This window comes from Habropoda laboriosa, unplaced genomic scaffold (genome assembly GCF_001263275.1).
Source record: "Habropoda laboriosa isolate 0110345459 unplaced genomic scaffold, ASM126327v1 scaffold87, whole genome shotgun sequence".
Taxonomy (NCBI): domain Eukaryota; kingdom Metazoa; phylum Arthropoda; class Insecta; order Hymenoptera; family Apidae; genus Habropoda; species Habropoda laboriosa.
Window position 1 is genome coordinate 565,148 of NW_017100209.1, and position 15,552 is coordinate 580,699.

General features: G+C 37.2%; 1 protein-coding gene across 1 annotated transcript in view; it reads left to right on the forward strand.

Moving 5' to 3' along the window:
* Positions 1-10,685, forward strand: part of LOC108570775 (cytochrome b5 reductase 4) — an 18,015-nt gene extending 7,330 nt beyond the window's left edge. Inside the window, exons 3-11 of the mRNA XM_017932679.1 lie at positions 3,871-4,041; positions 6,517-6,617; positions 6,718-6,880; positions 7,823-8,085; positions 8,205-8,427; positions 9,344-9,638; positions 10,035-10,121; positions 10,203-10,361; positions 10,439-10,685. Coding sequence (XP_017788168.1) covers positions 3,871-4,041; positions 6,517-6,617; positions 6,718-6,880; positions 7,823-8,085; positions 8,205-8,427; positions 9,344-9,638; positions 10,035-10,121; positions 10,203-10,361; positions 10,439-10,493 — 1,517 coding nt within the window. The 3' untranslated portion in view covers positions 10,494-10,685. The remainder of the gene's footprint in view (positions 1-3,870; positions 4,042-6,516; positions 6,618-6,717; positions 6,881-7,822; positions 8,086-8,204; positions 8,428-9,343; positions 9,639-10,034; positions 10,122-10,202; positions 10,362-10,438) is intronic.
* Positions 10,686-15,552: the final 4,867 nt, after the last annotated feature.

Genomic DNA, 15,552 nt, shown 5'->3' on the forward strand with positions numbered 1-15,552 from the left:
TGAAGAATCAGCATTTGGCCGAATTAACAGGCCACAGAGAGATAGAGAGCTCTGTCGATCTCAGCGGCCGGAGAGCCACGCGCTTACTGGCGAGATCCTGCGTGTTAGGCACGCCGTAGCTACTATATTGATCTACCTGTCCGAGGGCTATATCGGTCCGCGTGTTTCGGTGCAGTACCTTCCAGTCCACCAGCGGGGGATCAACGTTTCGCCTTGCTGCTTCTCTCGCGATCACGTTTCCTGAAATTAGTCACAGTTCAGTGTTTCGTTTTGTAGTCTCGATTAATCGAACCTAACCTCTAACAATTCTACGAATTACACATATATAATAACTCGAACCTGAATTTATACCGTTTCATAGCTTTGTGAGAAATATCTTCTAATGGACAGAATGAGTCTCCCATGAGATTCACCTATAAAACTGTTCAACATAACCTCAGAGGTGTCACTGTGACAAATCTTTTCTTCTCGAATAGACATCACAGACTTCTGCGTGCTTCTTGTCCCTGTGCCAGTCTCCGGTTACAAAGGATCCCGCTGAAAAGTGAGGATCATTTAGGCTGAGGACAGGATCGATCGACGAACTACTGTGCGTCGTTCGCCTCGATTCGCCACGATACTCACCGGTATATATGACGAAGCCACACATCGACGCGGCTTCGTTGTCAGGTACGCGCGTTCCCGCCGTTTCGCTGTCCCGTTTGTCGCAGACATGGCGGGCTCGGGCCATTTGTTTGCGTTACTTTGGTCCTTGGCTATTGTCTTGACCACGGTTTCCAGAGCTCTGGAGTATTTAACTCTGGCTTATAGTGACTCGTTGATGGCCTCATGTTTCCCCTTTTTGATTTCGTCGCCGGCTTTGCAGCTGTTTTAACGCGCTGAAACAATATTTACAGTTCATTCCACGCTATAGCGCCTCTGCGGGGAGAAGGTGCTCATTCGTCTATGGGAATACGTCGGTTTTTTTTAAAAGAAAGCTTTTCTACGTTTCGTTGCTTTTCATTGTACTTTTGTAGTAATCGTTCATTTAAAGATTTCAAATTATTTTCTTTCATTTTTTTCGTCATTCTCATTCAACCTATATAAACGTTGGAATTTTAGAAAATATACTTTTATTGGTTACGTAATTACGTCTGTCTACGGTCCACTCCCCTATCGTTCCTGTATTCACTAATTCAACGGAGTTTATTTATCATTTTTCACATTTTTATCACAGTAAAAACGATCAAAGCTGAAAATCCAGAATTTATCCCAAATCTTTTTATTTATATCGGTATAATTAAAATTTTGCTTTCTGCGATCCTTGTAAATCGCCTTTGCAATTTAGCAGAAATTTTTACTGCGACATAACCTTTATATTAAGTCATCCTATAATTGAACTGTCTCATAGGGGATTTTAAATGAATGAATTCTCCAGTGAAATCAGATAATCGTTTTCTCCCTTTTTTTTTTCTCTCTTTTCCTTTTGTTCCTCAAAAAAAGAAAAAAGGAGGTCGTTCAGGGGCTGCTTGTTTTCACGCAATACAATTCTCTATGCAGGAGGATGGTTAAAGGTCTGCGAACTGTGACGTTTCGATGAGAAAATGCCACGATGCTGCGGCGCGTCTTTGGTTTCCGTCATGAACGGCGACGGGTCTCCGCAGAGTCTCGGTTTGCAGATTCAGGACGGTCAGTAATTAACGATAATTGCCTATTAGTTTTACTTGCGCAACCCGTTTTTTGCGCCGGAACAACTTCTAACCTTTTCTTTTTTTTTCGCTCGCGAATTTATGAATCGTCTCACTCGACAGAAAAGCGACGAGATCCTCGTATTATCGATTGGAACGTTCGATGAATATCTGTTTTAGTTGGAATTTAACGTTTTTTTTTCTTTTTGATTAGGCGTTCAATTGCTTCGTGGAAGACTTGTAGTTTTTCTTATCGCACGTGATCGATGATCGTCTATTACGATCGTACTTCGACCAATTAAGCGTAGACTTTATTTTTCTCTTGGAAAAAATGTTTGACTGCTTCTTTGAAATTTTTTACGATAGTTTATCTTTTTTTTGTTAAACGTAATAATGATTTAAGCGAAGATTTCTGTTTTTTTAACGAAGTGTTCTATTGTTAGTCAATTTTTCGCGATAATTTATATTTTTCCTGTTAAACCTAATTGACCCACGTCCATTTCGATTTTAATTCGTCGAATTATTCGTTGTTTCTTACTGAACTGTTTTTGTCAGAAAATAAAAATGAAAGTTCCTTGCAAAAATTATATTTCTCTTGTCAAATTTTAAGGGACGAATGTTCGTTTCGTCTATAATTTATCGAAACAAATAATATGTACACTTAATATATATTTTATAAATAAAATGTTCGACTCTTTTTATCGTTGCTTGTAACGACACTTTTCTCGCTGTAGTTTTTCAAATAAAATGCTCGTCTACTTTGTTGCAATTTCCCGAGGAAATTACTGCTGCGTATAATTCTGCCCTGCTCGTTAAATTTAACGAGCGAATGTCCATTTTAGTTGTAACTAATTGAAACGAATAAAGCGTTAAAATGTTAAAAAAATGTTTAAAAAATGTTTAAAAAAGAAAAAAAAAAGAAAGAAGGTATTGTTGCATATAATGGATTTTTGCGGTTCTATCTAATGAGATAATTACCTGAATAAACAGTTGATTAACTGTTGTATGTCTTTTATAAAAGATGTGTTCTTTTTTTAAACATTCTTGTCAAAAGTGTAACGAAATTGGACGATGAATATGTTTTCGTACGATTATCAATCTCTACTGATACGATTTTTTACCTTCTGTAGGTATTAAGCTTTCGTGAAACAGATAAGCTTAGTAACGTGAGATTACATGGAGAATTGTGAACTGGTTTCAATCTATTTTATAATTGTAAAATAAATATAAATTTTGCTGTCGTTTCGTTCGAAGCTGATAAACTTTAACATACAAATTCTTTGTGTTATTTTTTCTGAATGATAGATAAAACAGGGAGATTACGTGAAAAATTGTGAACTGGTTTCGATCAATTTTATAATTGCAAAATGAATATAAATCTTAACATAAAAATTCTTTTCTTCCACAAATTCTTTCTGTTATTTTTTCTGGATCATAGATAAAACAGGGAGATTACATGAAAATTTTGTAAACTACTTTTGATCAATTTTCTTATTGCAAAATACACGATAAATTTTGTTAATATTTGATTCGAAGCTGATAAATTTTAAGGAACATAAGAATTCTTTTTTCTTTTGCAAATTCCTTGTGTTATTTTGTTCTGGATATTAGAGAAAACAGGGAGAAGAGGTAAAATAAATAATACACGATCTCTGTTAGCCATTTCCCTCGAGCGTGTCTATTTTCCATCTTACGAGAAAGCGTTTAGAAAGTTACAAGGATTCTCTGACCATATTTCCGCGAAGTTTTCGCACGTGTGGACTTGAAGTGCTTATTTCACTTTAAGCGTTATACTTTTATCGTAAGCACTTCTTTAATAAGCGATACGGATGAAAAAGTCGCGAAGAGTGTAACAAAAATTTAGAATTTCCCTTTGAAATTGTGTAATTAAAATTACCATTCCTTTTTCCTTAATTTATTTCTTTGTTTTTAACAAACGGTAGAAATTGAAAGTAGCAAAACTGCAGAATTTGCCATTGAAATTATCGGCGATACGAATGGTAATTAAAAGTACCATTTTTTCCCAGTTTTCTCGCTTATTTCTAACCGAAAATGACTGAAATATAAATGGTAATTATATTTCATCTATGGTAATAAGAGTGATAAAAATGGTAACTAGAATTGCCATTTTTTCCCCCAATTTTCTTGCTTACTTTCCATCGACGACGAATGAAACGAGCGTTTATTTTGTATTATTTTGTAGGTAATCCTCGAAATAAAACAGCGTTAGCACCAGGCCACAGTTTGATGGATTGGATTCGTCTGGGAAATTCTGGCGTCGATTTGACCGGCGTCGGTGGCGTCTCTCGAGTTGTAACCTTGTCAGAATTGGCCAGTCATAATAAGCAAAATGACGCTTGGATCGCGATTCGAGGTACGCTTTCTTTCTCTCGAATTTCTTATTTAAAGGGTACGAAGCTTTCGAAAGCTCTTGATATTTCCAACAGTCATCGAAGATAGATTCCCTCGGTGATAAATGGTAATCTGCAGGAGGAAGATTTAAGAAAACGGTCTTGAAAAGTTACTCGAGCGTTGGAGAATGTAATTCCGAAGTTGAAGTGTCTGAGTACCTAAATCTTCTTTGAAGTTTTTTTAAAGACGGAACTTTTTAAGTACCTGGATTATAGTCTTTGGAACGTCTAACTTTTCAAACACCTTAAATTCTTATTATCCGCTGAATTTTCGTTTGCTCTTCTAATCTGCGATTTTTTAAATATTTGAATATCTTATTTTTTGTAATTTTTATCTTTTAGCTGCCTAAATATCTATTCTCTGAAATTTCTCACATTCCAAACACTGTGAATTGCTACTTTCTACTGTTAAAATTCTCAATTACCTAAATTTCTATTTTTTTTTTAATTTATCAATTTTCAAATTTTTAAATATGTAATTTTTGCTATTTTCGAAAAGTATTTAAAATTCCATATGTTTGCATCTCTGACTTTCAGCGTACCTAAACTCTCTCTCCTAAATATCTAAATTTCCATCTCTATTCCCACAAGTTCACCATTCATTCGTAGCAACTTATAGCAACAGTTGATTGAAACAGCAAAACCCGACTTTCGCTAATGAGATTACACGTCGATGCTATTTCCACTGGCAACCCATTGCTCCGGGGAAGCTGCTTAATTGAAATTAAATCGAAGAAACGAAATCCAACGGGTAGAAGTGTCTTCATCCCCTTAGAGTGATCTCATTTGTTAGTAATGGGATCGGTTTCGACATGACTTCGCGTGAATACGAGGCTTAACAGGGTGTTCCACTTTCGACCATCATTTTCACCTCATTTTTCGGGGAATTTTTACCGAGAAAACCAATTAGGCTACAGCACTCACTATTGGTACTATATTACTGATACTACATTGATAGTATCGACGTTATATCGATAGTATCAACACTATATCGATACTATATTGGCAGTTGCGATCGACGCTATATTACATCGATACTTGATAGTATCAGCACTAAATTGACTATCGATACTTGATACTACCACTCTGGGAAAACGAAATGTTACATTGCAAACATTGATGAAATTTTACAGCTTTAAAAGTGCAACCTGTCGAAATGAATACTCGCGCCAGCCTAATTAGCGTTCGAAGTGGAAAGTGTTAAACTATCAGCTGCGAAGTGGTGGAACGTAGGGATGGAAAATAACGAGAGCAATTCTCTCCGGTACGTGTGTGCAAAAGCTCGAGTTAATCGGTTAAACGGCAGAGAGTAGTAACGGTGGGGAATTGCGCAAGGAAGTCTTTATGTGGCCGGCTGGAAAATTAAGTAAAATAACAGGTTCCATTGGAGACGTGGAATTAAAGTCGATCCCGGTTCAAGTTTCATTCTAGCCGAGTTTCTATCACCGTGTCCCTCCTCATATCTCTCTCCCTCTTCTATATCACGATAATCGATGGACTCTCCTCTCCTCGTTGCCTCTTTTCCATCGAATGAGAGAAAACGAGCCGCGGTCACGACAGAGAGAGAGAGAGGCGAAAGACAATATCGAGCTGGCTGGCTGGCTGGCTGCTTTTAGCCTGATTAAAATTTACTATCCACGACGACGACGATGTCGATTCCTCCAATATTTATCCAATGCCAGTCACGACCGATAGCCTGGCCATTTTAATCCCTGTATCTTTATTCAATTTGCCCGCCTATTTTTGCAATGCCCGCCATTTTGGAGACGCTCTCCGGGGTCGCCGCGAAATTGGAATGATGGCTTTCGAGTATTTTATTCTTTTTCTTAATAGATGTTAAAAGTAATTCGTAATTTTTTTTTTTGAGTAAGTGTCTTTCCACGTGAGTTTCTTTCCCTTGGAGATTAGGGTTTTTATGTTTGGCAAAAATGCGTGGAAAATTATGAAAATTAGTTTGAATAAAAATATTCAATTTTAATGGAGTTATGGTCTTTCAAAAGTAACCGACAGAGTTTTGGAAACTTGAAAAGGAGAAAACTTCAAAGTAGTTACCATTTTTCAAAATTAACCAATAGTCCTTTCGAAACCTAACTAACTTGGAAATTATTTAAATAAAAATGTTCATTTTCAACGGAGTCACCACTTTTCAAAATGACCACCTTAAAATCTAACCAACTCTCAGTATGACCCAATACTTAACCCCTTAACGCTCACGCCCTTGTCTTACACTTACACAACAGATTCTCCAAAAAGTGCAATTTCGTCGAATCATTTTCTCTCACTTTCCATATTGCGCTGTCCTTTCTATTCCAAACAAACGGCAAACTTATCTCTCCAAACCTACAAAAATACAAAAATGTGAGTGTTGAGGAGTTAATAAAAAACCAAAAAAAAAAAAAACAAAAAAAAATGCCTTAAACAAAACCCTTGAACCGCAGGAATCGTGTTCAACGTGACGCGTTACATGGACTTCCATCCAGGCGGTATCAGCGAGTTGATGAGAGGCGTCGGTAAAGATGCCACGAAGCTCTTCGAAAGCGTAAGTTCCATCAACCCCCAATTCTCGTTAGATCACCGACACCCTAATCTCACGGTCGATCGACGATTATTTTTACGTACCCATAGATCGTTCGTTTCAGGTGCACGCTTGGGTCAACTATCAGAGTATCCTTCAGAAATGCGTGGTTGGAAGGCTGAGCCGTGGCTCTGTGAGCGGTACCACGTCCTCGCCGACAGAAAACGCCGTCTCGAGCACGACCAATTGTTCCTCAGCGACGTTGAACCTGATAACAAGTTGCACGAGTGAGTATACGCTACTCTCTCTCTCACTCTCGTCGATTCCACACACACACACGGTGAAAGCGCGTGTCCTGTTGCTGTTAATAAAAGGAGAACGCTGACGATTTTTCTTTCGAACGTGTATTGTCAACGAGGAGAAGAAGGGGGGGAAAAATGAACGTTCGATGCTGGGATGTTTTGTGTCGTTTCAACGGGTTTTCAGAGGGGACGACGAGGCTTTGAATGGAATAGACAATTGGGGAAGTTTGCGGAGAGTTGGGTGTTTAGAGATTTGTTGATTTATGGGAATTGCGCGACGTGTTTGAAGAGTTTCTCAGATTTAAATGTTTCTAGAGATACTTAAACATATGCTCTTTGAGAGATGCTTGAAGCGTAATTTTCGAATGGTTTCGAAGGAAAGTAGGTTTCTCGTCGGAAAATGAGCTTTTACATTTTTTGAATTTTTTCCCTTTTTTTCGAAGACTCGATGAAAAATCATATTTTTTAAGTAAGATGAAGGAGGCTACCTAAATATTTCTCCACTTTTTTAACGATTTGAGAAATGTTTCAAGCACAAGTTTCGAATGATTTCGAAGAAGACATACTATAGAAGAAAAATTACTTTTTAAGATCACCTTTTCTGAGTTTCTAAGTGAAATTTAGTAGTATTAAGGAAGTCGTGTACTTTCTACTATCTTTGAGGACAGAATACAACAATCCTGAATAAATGAAATTCTGCAACTGGGATTAACAAGGATTTCAGGATTTTACGATTTTGTCTGTCTAGCTTCAGATAATTTCTTGCAACTTAATTTAAGTTGCAGCACTCTTAATTAGTTTCAGAACTTCCAGAAACTTTAATTGTCAATTCATTTCCTCTTTATCCAAACTTCCTTTATCCTTAGAATTACCACGAAACATTAGTAAGTAAATTTCTTAACAGATACCTGAAATGTCTCTTTTCAGTTCATAACGCCAGCCAGGAGAGCGTCTCGGACAGTGGTATATCCAGCACAAAGATGGACTGGAGGCAGACAACAAACTCAATCACACTGTTCTATCAAACTTTGCGCGATTATCCAGGAGTCTGTTACCAATTATGCAGGCTACAAGACTCGAAATTACTGTTCAAACTGTTTTTCGAGAAGGATATAATAGTTCACGAGTTAGAAATGGCTGCAGACGTAGAATGGCCGCCTGTTTGCAGCAGAAACTTCGACACGATGGAGGTACTATGATAAAAAAAATATTTTTCTTGGTAGATGAGTCTTTACAGAAAATAAAGGATAGGTAATTCAGTTGTGAAAATTTGATTGTTAAAATTCTGGTGAATATTTTATTTACGCAGGTCGATTTCACGTTCACGAAGAAGAAGAAGGAGATATGGAAGTCTCAGGGTACCCAAACGGTATCCAGAGAGACGAATAGGAACAGTCGAACGTACAAAGAGTACGAAGTACTTACGAATAAATCGCTTTCTAAGTTAGTTCACCTGTTAGTCGTCCGAGCGAAAGATTTCATGGAGTTGGTACCAATTGGCAGGCACGTAGAGGCCAAAATGAACGTCATGGGTAACTGTCGAACCCTTTTTTTCATATTTTATTGTAGAAATTCTGTCGACTACAGTCTATAATTAACTAAATTTGATAGTTCATTAGCTTATCGACTAGGCAATTTCTGTATCGTCAGTTTTTATCAATTAGTATTTAAAATATAAAAATTTGTTTACTTGAAAATGATCACTGTTGCTCGTCAAATAAGTAGAATGAAAGTCTGTTAAATGTCAATTGGTTTCCAAAGTTACTTTCTCTACCACTTTCTCCTCGGTGAGCTTGAACAGTCGCTTAATCTTATCCGGACTGTAGTTCTGTCGATAATTTCACACACTTACAAAGAAATTCTTAAATATTGTCAAATTGTTAGGTGCGGTAGTGGAACGTGAGCATTTTCAAGAAGCTACTGGATCTTATTCTTCTGTTAACCCTTTCGTTACAATTGGCGTTTTGATCATTTGCTCGTACTATACTGTTACAGCCTTTTGGTACACTTCCACCTTAATTTAATAAAACGAATTTTAAAAAACGTCACGACCAAGATACCAAATTTTACAGCCGTGGTTATAAAATTACCTTCAGTCATCCACGTTACGCTTGAACTCTTTGCGGTCGTATTCTCCGTAGGCATGGTAGTCGTACTGGTCGGAATTATTTCTTGGTAGTGCACGCCCGGTCAATTATTGCCTGAAAAATGTATAAATTTTATTCGAACGAGTTTGTTTAAGCTGCGTGCATATTATTTTTTTTTCCCCTCCGTTTCTGCAGGCAATATGGCCCACAGAGAGTTTACAAGGTAAAAATGGCTTGGCAAAGAGCTCGAATCTGCCGTAGCGAAAGGGTGAAATAATTCCTAAGTTGCGTTATATCGCTATTTTTTTGTTGCCTACCGAAATTTTCCGCTGAAAAATTAGCAAATAAAATTTCTTCGCAGGAATGGAAGTATCAAGATCGTACACGCCAGTCCCACCGTGCCTTCATCCCGACGACACGGCGCCAAATTACAAATCAGACTGCCTCTGTCTGATGATCAAGAAGTACCAAAATGGCGCGCTCAGTCCGTCCATAACCGCCCTTCAGATCGGCCAGACCTTCTCCTTGAGCAATGCTTTAGGTGCCTTCGTAGTAGAATCCTTCGATCGTTACACGGTCGTTCACATGCTCGCGGGTGGCACAGGGTTAACAGCGATGCTTGGCATCGTTCAACGAGCCTTGGCTAGGCGCACTGTGTCAGTATCTCCCCTCTTTTAACTTTCAAGCATCGCGTGTTGCTCCACTGTTTAAATTCACTTGGAGAACATTTCTGGCACCGGTTCGCGGTAATTCCTCGGCATATCGTGAGCTTTTCGAGTGTAAAGGAGTGCTTTGTTGGCTTTGAACGATAGGGAAAAGTGAAATTTGGCTGGGAACTGATGGTTAGGTTGAATTGGGGAAATTTGGGATGTGAAGGCAGAATTTCTGCGGATAAGTTGGAAAGAATGTTAAATAGAAATATGTAAAATATATAAAAATTATGTCAAATATTTGTAGAAATTTTGAAAAAGAAAAACTCAATTAACTAAAAACTTAAGTTACACCAAGAGTTTCAGTAATTTTGACGTTTAATAAATTTGTCAACCTTCCAGGAAGATCATAAATCTACTTAATTTCAACAAGGACGAAGACAACATGTTCTACGTGGCGCAGCTTGAGAAAGTCAGCGCGGACAAAAAGTGGGTGTATTAATTCATCTGAATCCCTAACGTCTCTTTAAATTCCGACTATATTCAACGAGGAATATCGGCATTTTCCAGATTGAAAGTTACACATATCCTCTCGCAGCCAGGAAGCACGTGGACAGGTAGACGTGGCACACTATCAGACGATTTACTAAAAGAATTAATCGCGGAGAGTGCTCCAGACGCGTGTGTTTTCACGTGTGGGACCGCTGGATTCATACAATCCGCGAAAAAGTGAGTGGAAAAATTTAGAGATATAGAAGAGTGATGTATTATTTTCTCACCATCGATTTTCTATGTAAAATTCTCAGATCTCTTCAGAAACTCGACTGGAAGCCCTACCAGATGTACGATTTCGACGATTAGCCAGTATTCATCGAAAGTGTGTCCTCGTTTTTGATACCAGCATCGGCGTGGAACGCGTGGAAAACGCTGATAGTTAAGTTTTCATTCGTGGAAACGATCACACGTGTCGTGCTATCGAATTTTTAAACAGCCTTTTGGATACTTTTACTCCTATTTCCGCCCACAGTCTCAGTGTTGTGCGTGCGTGCTGCACGAGAGAACGGTTCGTTAGCGATTCGAATGACAAATACGCGTCAGATCATCGATACAGAGAATTCTAAACAGGTTTTTATTTTGAAAAATCATTTCTCCGTTTAATTTTTAATTTAGCAATTAAGGTTACGTCTTCAGTTCGAGAAAAAAAGGCTTTCTAAGGAATTGAGTGTATACAATTGAAGACTTTAGCACAAGAATGATCTCCGAAAGTAAGGATTTTTCACGAAATAGAAGAAACTTTTCCCAAAATAAAAAATTCATTTTTTAAAAATTTATTTACTTTTTTTCTGTTTATACCGAAAGTAGTGCTAAAATAGAGCACAATTATCTGCATTTTTTTTAATAGTAACTATATTAGTAGTAGGATTATGAAAAATAGAGATGACAATTTTTCAGTTGATTTTCTACAGGTTATTTTTTGTATTTTTACGTTTTTTTTAATAATTCATCTGACTAGCCACCATCGAACGCGTCACACAAGAGCAAACACCTGTATATTTGTACTTACTATCAGTAGACACGCACACTTTGTACCATATCTAACGAATATCGAACCAAAGATGCAAAAAAAAAAGTAACAAAATAGGAGTAAGGGTCTTATCGATGAAAGTCTTCGGATTCTACGGGACGAGATACGCGTAAGAAACGTGTCCAATGTACTTTCTACACGCGAACAAATTATTTTTACAAACGTCGTCTTTTAATCTTATCATCCAGAGAGCTGTGTGTGTATTTTGAACGATTTATCCGAGAATATCCACAAGTATTTTTCAGAATGCAGGCCAATTCGAAACGATCATGGTGCTATTTCTTACCAGAAAAAAAAAAACCAACAAAAGTGTATCTTTTCATTCATATTCATCACTGAAAAAAAAAAGGAACATTCATAGATCTATCTCTCTCTTGTACGAAAGATAATTATTCAACCATAGAGAGTGAAAGAGAATTCAAGTCGTTTTATTCATATTCGTATTTAATTTCTAGAAAAAGAAATAAAAAAGTTAGAATAATAAGCGAAGAATCTTGGCCCTTTTTCCCTTGGGAATAAAACGCGTGCCAAACAGGGGCCTTAGAACTTTGAGAGAGAAAAAGAAAACATCTAAGCGAGCGAAAACGTGGCCTAATCAGAGAAACGTTCTAAAATTACCGGATAACAAAGTAATCATCGGAAGTTGTTAGTTGAACATTCAGTATGACGGAACAAGTGTTTGAAATGTAGGAAATCGTCGGTAAAGAAAACTCCTCGAATGCATTTTTACCGACCGAATATTTTCGAATTTGAGAATATGAAGATGGCCGTGGTTTTGAGGGTGGAGAGTCCTCTTAGAGGGAGGTTTCATTCAAACATATTCGAGTACGGACCACTTTCTGCATTTACGTACATGTTAAATACGCCTATGTGTATGTATATGTGTGTACATAGTTGTTACCAGAAATAAATGAATATTTGATGGCTCCGTGTTTTGTCACGATTCCTCTGCTGAAGAGTGTTTGCAACGGTGGTCTGTGTTGTAGGTAATTTTAAGTCTAAGTTTAGCTACTTAGGGGGAATTTGGGTAATTAATGAGTAATGCGAGAAAATTTTATTAAGGAATTCTCAAATTTTAATTCCCAAATAAAGGAAATCTCAAATTTCAATTCCAAAATTAAAGAATTCCCAAATTAAAGAACTCTCAAATTTTAATTCCCAAATAAAGGAAATCTCAAATTTCAATTCCAAAATTAAAGAATTCCCAAATTAAAGAACTCTCAAATTTTAATTCCCAAATTAAGGAAATTTCAAATTTTAATTCCCAAATTAAGGAAATCTCAAATTTCAATTCCCAAATTAAAGAATTCTCAAATTTTAATTCCCAAATTAAAGAATTCCCAAACTTTAATTCCCAAATTTCAATTTTCAACCATCTCTAAAATGGCCAGAAATTGGACTCGAAACTAACATTAATGTTAGATTAAATAAATAGATTTTAATAAATACATTAGCATCTACTTTTTACAGAAAATGCAAAGGTACTTAGATCCTGTGTCACAGAGCATCGTCTCCCTTTTCTTGACAGGCTTTGAAGTTAAGAAAAGTAGCGATGAAGACGTCACGTCGTTTGCAATGTAAAACATGTTTAAAGTTTGGTAGACGAATTATCTAGACCATGCGGGACAGCAGCTGGATAAATATTCAAGAAGCATAGTCGACTCTCTTCACGATGTCTATGTTGTACACTCTGAACTGAATTAGACTAAGTGATGTTATTAGCATAGAAATGAACATCAACGCAACCAGCGTCCCCTAAGTCATCGTGTATCCGTTATTAATCTAAACGCGAGAGAATTCCATGTAATTGCCACCTTTCGTTCAATTCTACCAAGGAGGAGCATTCGCGTAATTCAAGTTTACTTATGCAACATTACGAACAGGAACAAATTGGTGTTAACACTGTCTTTAATATGTATGCAATTTAAGCGAGGACAAAATTCATTGGAGTCTTCTTAATTTTATAGTTCAATAACGAGTGCCTTAGCTTTGAGAAACTTTAGAAAATTTTCAGGATCGAAGCTAGTTAGTCCAAATTTTTCGGGCGTCTGAGGAATTACTGACTCACACTACTAGCCAACTCATGCTACTAATTAACTCACGTTACTAATTAGCTTCCGGAATTTCGAGAAAGTAGTTTAAGTCAACCGTTTCTCAAACTCCCGAATTTTTTTTCGGTATCAGCAAGTAGTCTTAGTCGACCATTTCTCAGCCGCTCGAAAAGTTTCAGAAATCGGTAAGCAGTGTAAGTCAACCATTTCTCAAACGTTCGGACTCTTCTTTCGGAATCAGCAAGTAGTATAAGTCAATCACTTCCGAAATCGAGGCGTCAATTTTCCAATGGCAAAAAAATTACAACAAATCCAGAAGAGAGAAGTGCCGTTTTGTTACCACCGGTACTTCATTATCCCGAAATTTTCCAGGGACCAAAACCCCGTTCCTCTGAACTTGCTGGCACGTTTCACGGGTAACTTTTCACCGATCTTCCCATAAAGCGCACGTAGACAGTGGCCATTTATTGATCGTGAGAGAAACTTTTTCCCTGCAACGCGACGCAACCGTGACTTTTTGGCCGGGAAAAATATGTCGCCCGGTAGTTTTTGGCTTCCGGAGGCCCTGGCCTTGAAAAGTCGCACTGCGAACTTGTCGCGCGGGAATATCGATCTTCCGGCGAAGCCTTCGCCGCTTGCCAACCTCTCTCGTGCTACTCACTGCCGCGCGATCAATCAATCTTGGAGGAGAAATTTTTCGGGGAACCGAGTTTGCTTGGTAGGCGAAGAGATTAATATAGTCTGTCGATGAGGATGTCGGATGAAGAGATATTCTTGGAGGTTGAAAAGCAGGTGAAAGAATTTACTTCTTGAGGGCCAGATTTTGTCTCAATTTTTGTGAATTCCATTTTACGAAAAAATAACAGTTTTCCACTTTCGTGAAAATTCTAGGAAACAGTATTCTGAAATTATAATCGAATTGAGAATTATTATGAGAGTCCATTGAATGCAAAATATATTTTAATATTTCACGCAAATTTTTTGCCTGATAAGTTATTGTTGCAATTATCGATAATTTCGCAGACAGTAAAAATGAACGAACGAACGGAGTTTTCCTGAAATTATGCGGGAATATTCGAAAGGGTTGCCTGGTCACTCTAATTGCACGGACTTAATTACCAATTGATTCATTAACGTCAGTCGATTACCGCCTCTTTTCCAAATGTTTCTTCGATTGTTTCACGAATTATAGTGATCTTTAGTGAAAGGAACTTCTTGTTTTTCAAAATTTCAAGGATTAATTAATTCGCGAATTAACGGGAGTCGAAGGTACGAAACGTAATTGATATAATCGAAGGGTCTTGTGTACCTTGCGTAACCTAATCGACAGAGACTCGTGAGGATAACGTAATTATCAACATGTGGTTAATGGAAGGTGATAGGCTAAAAGGCCTATTAAACTCGGTTTTAGAATTACGCTGTATCAAGTGTTCAGAATGGAGACGTTATAGTACTCGAACATGCTTGAACAATTAAACCAAATTTCGTTAGAAAATTCTGGATTTTATTGGAAAATTTGTCACAGTTCAACAAATAATCCCTTTAAATTAGCAGTTTGTAAAAAAACACCATTTTTTTTAATGAAATTTATCTCGGTTATTAATATTTTTGTTAGAATTTAAAAAATTAAATTTATCTCAGTTATTAATCTTTTTATGTTAGAACTTAAAAAATAAAATTTTCACTGAGTGAAACTATGATTTCACAATTTTCTATAATATCGAATTTTCTATAACGATCGTTTTACCGATAAAACAGCGCGAGAAGGAAATTTATCGATGGCTTTTCACGATGGAAACAGGTGAAACGGGGTAAAAGCAAGTCCGAAGTTTCGTTGGTCCATTTTAGAACTGTGTGGAACTTGGCAGAATTTCGCGTCACCCTTCAATTAAGAGAAAAGGAAAACAGACGTCGAAATTGATCGCTGTTTCGACTCGATTTCTGGACACTTGCCCTTCGATTCTCGATCAGCGTCCGCAAATCACCGTGGAGGGTGCAAAGTTTCGTGTAGTTTTCGAAAAAGGCCACCAAGACAGCGGAATATTTCTTCGGATTTTATGGACGAATGTATTTTTAAGAGAGATACGAGCATCGACTTTCACAACTGCGAATTTACAGAGTCGAGTGTTTCGAAAGTTGGACATTTTTCCAAGCGGGAATCTTCTTCAGATAAGAGGTTTTAGAAATTTAGCAAATTGAAAATTTTAGACGTCGAAAAGATTCGATACTGAGAAATTTCAAGATTAAAAATTTTAGGGATTAAGAAATTTCAGAATTAAAAATC